The sequence below is a fragment of the Pristis pectinata genome, chromosome 2 (genome assembly GCF_009764475.1).
Source record: "Pristis pectinata isolate sPriPec2 chromosome 2, sPriPec2.1.pri, whole genome shotgun sequence".
Lineage (NCBI taxonomy): Eukaryota > Metazoa > Chordata > Chondrichthyes > Rhinopristiformes > Pristidae > Pristis > Pristis pectinata.
The window spans coordinates 62,390,312-62,402,325 of NC_067406.1; the positions used below are offsets into that span (position 1 = coordinate 62,390,312).

General features: G+C 39.0%; 1 protein-coding gene across 1 annotated transcript in view; it reads left to right on the forward strand.

Moving 5' to 3' along the window:
• Window positions 1-12,014, forward strand: part of lnx1 (ligand of numb-protein X 1) — a 148,154-nt gene that overhangs the window by 92,679 nt on the left and 43,461 nt on the right. Inside the window, 3 exon segments of the mRNA XM_052045611.1 lie at window positions 7,959-8,233; window positions 9,244-9,281; window positions 9,283-9,391. Of these exon segments, the coding sequence (XP_051901571.1) occupies window positions 7,959-8,233; window positions 9,244-9,281; window positions 9,283-9,391 (422 nt within the window).

Sequence of the window (12,014 nt, forward strand, 5' to 3'; positions counted from 1 at the left end):
CAACAAGTGTAAATTTAGTTAAACATAAGTATTTATTTTATATCCTCTCAATCACAGCATTGTATTCTAAACTGTTCCACATTATGGTGTTGATAAACCGAATGGATGTCTTTTCCAGTCAGGTTTATATTTGACAGATCTCACATCATTTACCAAAGAGCTATTTTAAACAGTACATTAATAAGGTATATCATGCGCATTTTGCAACATTACTTGTAACTCCCTAAATTTAAAATGGACCAATAGCCCATCTACTAATAATTCCAAAATATTCCAAAAATGTTTTTTAATGTTAACGTGACGCTCAGTTTGTTCACCTCACAACTCTCCCTGTGGACACTGGATGTTTTCTCTGCTTACCCTTTCAGAGCTAGGAGGCTATTGCACCCACCCTCCCTATCTTAGTGGTTTCCAGTGCACAGAACTCAACCATCTCATTCCTAGCCTTTCCGGCTACACCTAGGCCAGTGTACTGACCTTCTATCAGTACGTTAAGGTCTGTGGTAAAATCATGCATGGCATCCTTGGACTTCATAAATTGTCTCTGTGGCAACACACTTCTTTATTCAGCATATTTAGTTCAGTCTGAATCTGGGTCAGGCCATTTAGCAGCTCCAGGAAGATCTGAAGTCTCATAGATACAGTTTCCCAGACTTGAGCTGTCTTTCCTACTTTCTTCTTTGGCATTCCCTTGGAAATGAGGATGATTTACTTCCACTCTGGTTTTGTGGGTCCTGGGGTGACTAAAGAGGCCATTGTGGGAACCGGAGACTCTCTGTAGATGGGGCAGGTGGTGGCTCATGGAATGGATAGGTGGATAGTTTGTGAAGTGCTACAGACCTACTCCTTATGTGGAGCTCCTGTGTACTCCTGCTGCATGACCTTAATGTTCTCAGTGCCATCCTGAATGCTCCATCTTCTCTTTGAGCAGTCATGACCCAGAGGTTCCCGGAAATCAGTGGTGATGTTGCACTTCTTCAAGGAGGCTTTAAGCACATCCTTAAAACTTTATCATCTATCATGAGGACAGAGGAAGAGTTTGTAATAGAGCATTTGTTTCAGGAGTAAGGTGTTGTGCATGCGGATGGCATGCCCTGGTCAACAGAGCCAACTGTATGTGATTAGGGCCACAATACCGGGGGTATTGGCCTGGGAGAGGACCCTAATGTTGGCTTGCTGGTCCTTCCAGGGAATTTAGAGGATTCTGCACAAAAGCATTGGTGGTATTTTTCCATTGTCTTGTCTTGATACTTGCTGACCGGGTCTCAGAAGAGTATAGTAATGCAGGGTTCATTGCTGCCCAGCAGACCATGAGTTTGGTGGCAGGTCAGAAGTCTTGACCTCAGTATCCTTCTCAATCAGTCAAAGGGTGTGCTGCCACATTTGAAGCAGCAGTGAATTTCATCATGTCCTCTCCACAGCAGCACTGTCCAATTTGCTTGAAATGGTCTTGCTACAGTACCCTGCATTGAACTTCATGGCTTCCATCTTCCCTGTGGATTCTGGTTATGATGCATCTATTGTCCTTGCACTTTGGTGAACTGGCTGATCTAAACTATTCAGAGTCCACTTCTCAACTATTTATAACTAAAGGCTGTGAATGTTCCCATCACTCACAAAAAGCAAAGTCACTCTCTCCACCAACTCCGGGTGTAGTAAGTGACACATTGGTGTGGATAGAAGATTGGTTGGCTAAGGGGAAAGAGAGGGTAGGCACAAATAGGTCTATCAGGTCAGCCAGATGTAACAATGGTATATCACAGGGATTGGTGTTGGGATGGCAACTTCTTACAATTTCTACAAATAACTTGGATGAAGGTACCAAAGGCCCCAGTTTTACACTAATCCTACCCTAACCCACTTTATTTTCCCCACATTCCCATCAACTATTCCCCCCTCTCCAATTCTACCACTCGCCTACACACTAGGGGCAATCTGCAGCGGCGGACTAACTTATCAACCTGCGTATCTTTGGAATATTGGGGAGGAAACTGGTGCACCCAAGGGAAACTAGCAAAGAGAATGTACAAACCACACAAGTGGCACCACAGGTCAGAATCAAACTTGGATCACTGGAGATGTGAAGCAGTAGGTTTACCATCTGTGCCAATTGGCTGTGGAGCTATTGAGTTTTTTTTTTATTTTGTACACCTCTTTCCAAAAATGGCTATATAGCTCTGTTCTCTATCCTCTCCTTTGTTCTGGACAATATCATTTGCTCTCGGGAACATCTACAGAGCAAAATACCTGTGACTGCTCATACTTTTCCAGCTCACCTGAATGTACTCCACATTCATTGCCTGTCATCAGTACCACTCTGTCTGGAGAACCCTGTTCACTTTTCACTCAAATGTGGCCACTGCTTTGCCACTTTTTTAGCAGCAATGTCCCAAACTTGTTGCCAAATCATACACTTTACTCTGTTGTTATTATTTAGGAAGGGAATTAAACAAATTAGAGCTTTCCACCCAAACTTCCTTTGTTGATGGCCAGCAATATTCCACTAACACCAGTGGCTGATGCAGCAGTGCATCAGAAGCCACACTACATGGCACTCGGAGTTCTTTAAGGGTATGCTTAGACTCAATAGATATCATAAACATGCATGATGTACTTTGGTGCATATGGCACAATCATTTTCTGGTATTTTGAAGAAGCTGGGGAACCTCAGTCATGTGGCCAGTGCTGTTGAGCTAATGCACCTAATGCTAGAAAATTAACATAGGTCTGATGCCAGTAGGGAAGGAGTTGTACTAATAGCCTTCATGACCTTCAGTAGCTTCTGGACACTTTCCCAGCTTGCAGTCTAAAATGAGGAATTGGCAAAATGCTAAACCACTATCGGATGATTATTCAGTGCAGGTGTTGCTCCTGTCAGCAATGATATTGTGCAGGCAGAATGTTGGTGCTTTTGTATTTAGAGCACCTAGATGCCACTAAAATTCAAATATGATGATTAGGGAGGCTGTAAAGGTGTTTGTTGTAATAGAATCACAGAATGATCCAATTACAACCACACTGCTGATATTATGCATACTCCTGTGGAACTTTTTCCCCCCTTTCAAGCATTTATACAGTTTCTTTCTGAAAATTATTATTGGATCTGATTGATTGGAAAATGTTCTTGACCTCTGTTGAAGCCCATTGCAAAGTTTACAGACCTGTATACGTCAGACAGGAGGAGCAATCCGGAAAAGCAGTTTGTCACATGGCCCAATCATTAAAGTTGGGATAGCCTTAAAATAACAATTGTTTACAGCCAAAATAACATATACTGCCAGTTTCCTTGCAGGCAATATATTCCAGATAGCAACTTGCTGTGGACATTTCCCCCTCATGTCGCCTCTGGTTTTTCATCAAACCTGTGTTTTCTGATTACTGACCAATCTGCCACTGAAAATAGCTTGTCCTTATTCTTTCAAAACTCTTCATGATTTATCAAATCTCCTCCATAACCTTTGCTTAAGGAGAACATTCCTGTCTTCTCCGTTCTCTCCACATTACTGAAGTCTTGCATCCCTTGGATTATTCCTTTACACTGTTTTCAAAACATTGATGTACTTTCAAAAGTGTGGTACTCAGATTTGCTAATAATGTTTTAGCTGGAACCTGACCAGTATTTTAGGAAACCTTAGCATTTCTTCCTTTCTTTCATTCTCTTTGCCTCTGTTAGTAAACCCCTGCGTTTTTATCAACTTTCTTAACTTGCTCTGTTACTTTAAAAGATTTGTATATGTCCACTCCAGGCCTCCCTTTTACTGCAACCTTTAAATTGTATCTCTTATACTGTGCATGATATAATTTAATATATATTGTGTATCTTAGATCTTAATACCAAAATATACCATTTAAGATTTCAGTGGTATCTTTGATCATTCATACCAAGATCCTGTATTTAGTAGAAACTCTGACTTGTCTATAATAGTAGAAAACAAGTAACAGTTTCTATGGCAAGTTATGCAATAGCCTGTGTTTCAAATATCTGAATGTGTCCAAAGGTTAAAGTTCTGACATGAGCTCCACAGCATAGCAAGAAAGGAAATATACTTGAAAGGAAAGAACTTGACCTTGGAATACAGTGACAGTAGTTGTGTTCTTCCTTTACTGTGCCATTTTCATTTTCTTTACTGCTAGGATCCTAATTCACTAAAGGATCAACTAAGAGGTTTTCAATGGTACACACAGTTTGAGTTTCTAGTTATGTAGGCATGGGAATAGAACATGAAAATGTTCCAATTTCACAACACATTTGAAGGTGAATGAAAGAAAAATGGAAAGAACGAGCACAGAACCATAGTTAAAACAGTTATAACCACCAGAGGCAATAGTGAGAATTTATTTGCAGTGGAGAAAAAAAAGGTAATAGTAGTAGTTTTACAGTGATATCTTTAAATCTTTCTTGCTGTTTGTATCTTTAGTTATGTCATCTTATGACTCATTACTACTGATTGTCTTTGTTTCCTCAGGCTACCAGGAAGTGTACCAGACACTAGATCTAAGGAAAAGTCAACTTAGTTTGTAAACGTTTATAATTCAGTATTCCATTTAAGAAAGATAAAGTTTGTGCCAGTGTGTCTGAATGGAGCAGGTTATTTATAGAAAGGCAAAAAACTGCAGCTGCTGGAAATCTGAAATAAAGACAGAAAATGCTGGAGAAACTCAGCATCTATGGTTTCATATCATAAATGAAAATTTTAAAAAAACAGTAGATGCTGGAAGAGACCCGGGTTCAATTCCCGCCGCTGTCTGTAAGGAGTTTGTATGTTCTCCCCGTGTCTGCGTGGGTTTCCTCCGGGTGCTCCAGTTTCCTCCCACATTCCAAAGACGTACGGGTTAGGAAGTTGTGGGCATGCTATGTTGGCGCCGGAAGCATGGCGACACTTGCAGGCTGCCCCCAGAATACTCTACACAAAAGATGCATTTCACTGTCTGTTTCAATGTACATGTGACTAATAAAGATATCAACAATCAAAATCAAAACCTGAAATATGCCAGAGTTCTGACCTGAAGTCTGATGCCAGGGTTTTTGACCTGCAAAGTTCACTCTGTTTCTCTTCCCACAGATGCAGCCTGATCTGTTGAGTATTTCCAGCATTTTCTGTTTTTTTTCTTTTAAACTTCATATTGGCTGTTTCTCTTTCCGGAGATCGTTGATTAGTTTTGTGTTTCTCGTTACATTGACATAGAATTAGATAGGTCTTGACTGATCAAACTGAAAGTAGGTAAAGATATTTATCCCCTTTGTATTTCAAACAGTTAAGGTGAGGATGCATATTAGTTGTATTTGATTTATGTTATCTGATGCTCCATCATGATGGTCTGTACTCCCTTTGAGTACTTAATTCTGATTTTCCCTGGACCCACGGTTGAATCGTAAAGTTTAGCCTTTCCAACTAAATATGGCATCAGCTGATAAATTATAGAAACAAATAACTGAAATTGCCTGGTGGTGAGGGATGACATTTCCAAGCTGGTCTTTGCTCCAAGCAAAGGCATCCGGGTTAGTTTAAAGCTATTGCAACTGCTGATCCGAGACAACCTTGCAGCATAAACCTATCCCATTGGCGTAAAAGAGACAAGAATTTCCACCATCATTGTTCAAAATTATTAATACCTGTAAAACAAAAAGACAGAATGAGTATATATTCCAGAACACATTGCCCTCCTGTCGTGAATCTGGAAAAAAAACTTTTTTTCCTTTTGACAGGATTTTTAAATTCATCTGCCACAAGGGCGTAAGATGAGAATTGTATAACAGTACTAGCTGGATTAGTAATTATAAAGATAATTACAAGGTCGCACAAATATTATGCATTAGTAATACCTTATTAGTCATGGGGTAACTTAGGTCACATTGAATACAAATAGAAAGATTCTCTCGTTGCACTCAAGTTTCACTGATTAATATTTCTGCCTGATAAGTTGCTAAACATTCTGTCTCCCTTTGTCTGCTATATTGAATATTGCTTTGGAGTATAGTTTATTCAGCTAGATCTACTTGAATTGTTAGGTAAATTTTGAATCGTCCTGGGATGCACAATTTGAAAATGAATCATAGGTTCATTGTGTTAACTAGTTGAAGAACAAAATAATATATATATTCTATTTACATTATGCATTAAACAGCAAATCCATACCAAGATACCTCCCAGCCTTATCAAAGAAAAATTATATAACAAGATAATAGATGATCTAAATACTGGGAAAAGGTTTTAAGGAGCATCTTAAGTGAAAGAGAAGTACAGAAGTTTGTGAAGCCAAGTCCAGAATGAGTTTTGGCAGATAAGTGCACAGCTGCTAAAGGTGAAGTGATTAAGTTTGGGAATGAATAAGAAGCACAGAGTTGGTGTAAGGTTAATATATTGGATGGCAGGAAGTAACTACCCAATAGATCAGTTTTTGCCCCTCAATTATTTACTATTTATATTAATGCCCTGAAAGATGGGGGCAGAATGCAAGGTATCCAAGTTTGCTGATGACCCAAAAAAAGTGGAAGTACATGTTGTGTTGAGTTCATTATGATTCTGCAATGGGATATAGATAGACTGAGTGAGTGGTTGAACACTTGACAAATGGAGTATAAGGTGGGAAGGTGTGAGGTCATGAACTTCAGTAAGAGGAATCAAAAGGCAGATTATTATCCATGTGGAAAGAGACTGCAAATGAGTGAAGGATCTCATTGTTCTCGTGCATGATTCACAAAAAGTTAGCAGGCAAGTGAAGCAAGTAGTTAAGAAGGCAAATGGCATGTTGGCCTTTAAAGCAAATGGGTTGGGGTTTAAAAATAGGGAAGTTCTATTACATTAGTACTTGGTGGTGATGAGGCCACTGTCATGAACCAGCAACAAAAGGGACTTTCACCGAGTCCGTAACACCACACCTGGAGTACTGTGCACAGTTTTGGCCCCCTTCAACAAAGCTATTGTTGTACTGGAGGCAGTCCAAAGGGGATTCACATGGTTAACTCTGAAGATGAGAGGATTGTTCTATCACGTGAAGCTAAACATGTTGGGTCTGTAATTTCTTTAGTTTAGAAGAACCAGAGGTTATCTTATTGAAACCTACAAGCTCCTTTAAGGGGCAATGCCATGATAGATGTCAAGATGTTTTCACTAGTGGGAGAGTCCTGAACGAGGCACATTGATTCAAGATAAGGGACTGATCCTTTAAAACCAATCTGCATGGAAATTTCTTCTCACAGAGGGTAGTGAATCTCTGGAATTCTCTACACCAGAGAGTTAAGGAGGCTAGATCATTAAGAAGCATTTAGATAAACAGGCAGGGAATTGAGGGATTATAGACCACATCCAGGCAGATGTGCAGTTTAAACTGGTATCATGGTCAGCACAGACATCCTAAACTGTACAGTTCTATGCTCTATTAGAAGTATTTCAAGTGGAAGTAGATACATTTTTGATCTGTTGAGGGAAGTGGGGATCGGACATACAGGAGGAGATGAGGTCTGGAGTAGATCAGCTATGAGCACATTGTGAATGGCGGGACAGACTTGAGGAACCAGGTGGCCTATTCCTGCTATTATTTTGTGTTCTTGTGTGTTACAGGATTGGAAGAGATAATAGATGGCAAGGGATATGGCAATGGAGGGATCTGAAAACAGGGATAAGAATTGTATATTACGGCATTAGTATGGGAACTACAAAAAGTTGGCTGGCAGGTGCAGCAAGCAGTTAGGAATGGCATATTGGATTTTATTGCAAAGGGGTTGGGGTTTTAAAAATAGGAAACCTTTGTTGCAATTGTACATGGTGTTAGTGAGACCACTGGGAACCACGATAGGTCAGCAAGCACAGGTTAATGGGTGAATTGGACTTGGTGTGAAGTAAAAATTAGAAAACATTGTTTTTTTTTGCATCACATCAAAATATGCATTTGGTTTAACTTGTCTCACAAATATAGAAAATGTTATAATATTTTACATTTGTAAATTTATGTTTTAGGTGTAAAGGGGCGATCCAATGTGGACTCTTGAGAGAACGAGAGGAGCATTCACAGGAATATTCTTCAGTAGGTGATACAGATTTAGTTCCCGAGATTCCTGTAGAAAGCAGTGACATGACATCTACTGTGCTTTCTCCACAACTGTCTGCACCTGTAGCTGTGGCCTTGACAACAAATGACCCAGGTCTGATAAATCCAGCCTTTGAAACGGGTTCAGAGGACAGCCATTCAGAGAGCAATTCCAGCACCCACAACAAGAGTAGTATAAAGAAACGTAAGTCTCTGTGATCTCTATAATTTAAACATTGCATAAATTTCCAAGGATGAATGGAAAGGAAATAGAAGTGACAGAACAGGTGAGGGGAAAGTTGAGAAATTCTGGATTTGTTTTTATTCCAGTGGTAAAGATTGGAACTTTGCCTGGAAGGGTTCTGGAGGAGTAATTCTCATCATATTTAAACATTACCTAGGTGGGAGTTTGAAGTGCTATAATCCATTGGGGCCATGAGCCAAGAGTTGAAGAGTGGGATTATCGAAATAGCACTTTGGCAGCTATGCAAACAAAAGGCTGATAAGTGGCCTCCCCTGGGAGGCACAACAGATGATGAATTCCTTAGAAATATGTATTCAGGAAGAAACAACATGAAGCATACAATTAAGTATTGTAGCGTGCTTGAAACTGCAACATACTATTGTGATTCCTGTTTTGTTAACCCATTCCTCTTAAGTATATTACTACTTTCATCGCACTCCATATAACATTACTTATTCTCTGATCTAGTGAGTTAACTTCCCAATGATTTATTTTAAGTACCAATGTCTATTAAGTTAACTGATCTTAGGGAATATATAGGTGGGGACATAACTTTTCTCAGCATCCATATCAGGAAGGTCCATGAAAGGTTTGTCTATATGCCCTGCTCTGTTGTCAGCTCACACGGTTAGGTTGTTCACATATGAATAAACGTCAATTAGGCAAGGTACAAGAATTGCTTCACCTATTGAACGATACCCCATCGTGTAACCATGACATCAGCAGAGGGAAAGGCTAAAGGTCAAGATGTGATTTCCAATATCTTATACAGTCACTATTTCAAAATTCACTTAGCAGTCAGCGGTTTGTTAAAATACAACATCCACAGTTTGGGATGCTGCATAAATTTTGTAATCATACAAAAGGCACAGAGGTCAATTAAAAATGCTCTTTCAGAGTTCTAGATAGCATTTGTCTTTTTTTTAGATTCGTGTGATATGGCTAATATTACTAAAATTCATTTCTTGTAGACCGACAGTTTGATCGCACCTCAGTGAGAAGCAGATCCTTTTAAGAAACTGAATCGTGCTTTCAGCTATCTCCGCAAGACTACCAACACAAATCTAGTTGACAGCGATCCCGGTGAAAGTGTGCAAACTGCCACTCTTTCAGATGAAGGTAACAAAAACTTTTGACACTTTTCATTCAGTACTACCAGTAGAGACCTAAGGAGGTAAGGTATATAAGTTGTCATGCAAAACAGTTTAATAGCATCAGCAAGGTAGAGAACTCCCAAGTTGGTTTTGGTGGTGTGGTAGCTGAAACAAAGATGTGTCTTACAAAGATAAGATCTTTAATCAGCCGTACAGATCCATTCCAGTGTTTATGCTATTCAGTCCCTCCATCCTATCTCCTCCTTGTGTTTATCTGGCTTTCCCTTAAATGCAGCAATGCTATTCATCTTAACTCCTCCTTGTGATTATAACTTCCACACTCTAATCATTCCCTGTGTGGAAGAAGTTGCTCTTGATTTTGTTTTGGATTTAATAGTCTCCTTTTGTATGTATGACTCCTAGTTCTAGTCTCACATGTAAATGAAAATGTCTTTAAGTATAACCTGCATATATTTCACATAATCTCAAGATCTTTCACCCCTCCATTGATCTTCTAGAGAAAAAAAGTCTAACTCAGTTCAGTCTTTTTGCATTCTTATAGTACTGTTGCATCCTTCCAAGCATGTTTTTTGCACCACCTTCTGTGCTTCCATATTCTATTAACTAATGGAGACCAGAAGGGTTCACATACATTGAACATGGGCTAACCAAAGTTCTGTACCAATTTAACACAACTTCTCTACATTTTAGTTTTACCTCTGTTCTTCTTCATACTTAGACACCTGATTTCCTGACACTACAGGCTCTCCTTGTCCATCCAGCCAAAATGTATATCTCTCCCTTTTGTCTATATAGAAGTTAATTTGCCAAGACCATTTTGCAAAATTATTAATGTTTTCCTCTATTTTGTCAGATTCTTCCAACTGAAAACTACCTTTGGAGTTAGCTGCAAATTTTGCTGACTCTCAAATCAACATCTTTGATTGTAAATGATGAACAACAGTAGTCACGCTTCTCATCCTTCCAACATTTCCACAAATAGCATCACTTATATTGCTCAGGGACACAATAAAGCCCTTTGCAGTCAATTTAGTACTTTTGTAAAGCAAAATAAAACACAAAAATACTGTAAATACTCAGCAAGTCAGGCAGCACCTGCAGAGAGAGGAATAGAGTTAATGTTCCTGGTCAATGTTCTTTCATTGGAAAAGTTAGAGATAAAAGTACATTTTTGAGTTTCAGAGAATGAAGGAAAATGTGATGGGTGGAATGCAAAAAGGTCGAATGGCAAAAGTAGTGTGGTACAGGCTGAAAGAGGGCAGTGATGAATAACCAGAGAGAATAAAATCTGAAAGCACTTTTGAGGTGTAGTTACTGCCGTATGGAAGAAAGAATGTTGCCAACTTGTGACATTAAGCTCCTAGAAATTGCATTAAACTGAATATAAAATTATATATAATCCCCTTTTTTCTTCCTTATACTGTGTGATCTTTTTATGCTGATCATTTGAGAAGGCACGTGGAGCCTTGGTCTAACATAGCATCTGAAAGGCAGTGCAGCAAATCCTCAGTACTACACCATGAATTTGGCCTTTTTGTCCTCAAGTATCTGCTATGAAGCTTGAACCTATAGTCACCAAAGTGAAATTAATATCAACTGAATCACATCTGATGCTCTGTATTCCCAATTCCATCTGCCATTGAGTGTCGTATTCCTTATTAAAAATAATGAAAGCTGAACCAAAGAGGAAAGAGGTTGGGTGTAGAAGAAGGAGCAGCAGTGAAGTCTATATCCTGCAGCAAGCATAACGCTGCCATAATACAGGCTTGGCAGCAGGTTTTGTCAGAGAATTTTTAAAAAGGAAACTCTGCAACCAATTTGAAATTCATTGATTTTTATTATGTTTTAATTCTCCTTGTATTGATTGCTGTGTATGATGTGGGCTCCTTAGTAATGCTGAACCAGTAAACTCGTGATTGCTACCAGTCTTGCCTTGCACTAATCTAATGCAAAATGCAATTTTATAAGGTTTGAAATTTCTGTAGCGATCTTCTTTCTTTTTTCACATCCTTTCTTCTCAGATATATGGCAGCGTCCTAGCTTGGTAAAATCTTTCATCTGATAACTCAGTTTTACTACATAACACCAGGCAAGTTTGAGCAGTGGACATGTGTGCGTGACTTGACCAGAGATATCTGTAAAAAAAAAAACCTAGCAACATTCCAGCGCAAGCTATCAAAGGCAAATTTCAATAACACCCAATTCTCTTGAACTAAGATAGGAGTAGGACCATTTGAGGCAAGTGGCCTGTTTCTGTGCTGTAGTACTTTGTGATCCCGAATCAGAGCTACACTGAACTGAAACTCTATTGCTTCACTATTTTACCATTTAGTTTTGTAATCTACTGTCACATTAATTAATAATATAGTGTACTAAATAACATAATATGTACCCATTAATCAGCAATGTAAAACAGTTAAACTTCATTTAAAGATAATGGCCAGAATTTCTCAGAAGCACTAAACCTGCTTTTAGTTGAGGCAGGTCGCTGAATGGAGCCGATCAAGGGCTTTGATTTGTAAATCACAAACGTGCCAGTTAAGCCATACCAAGTGGCTAAATTGGCTGTTAAAACTCTTAAACTATTTGATATTGCTCAAGCAAATATTTTTTTAAAAAATTAAGCC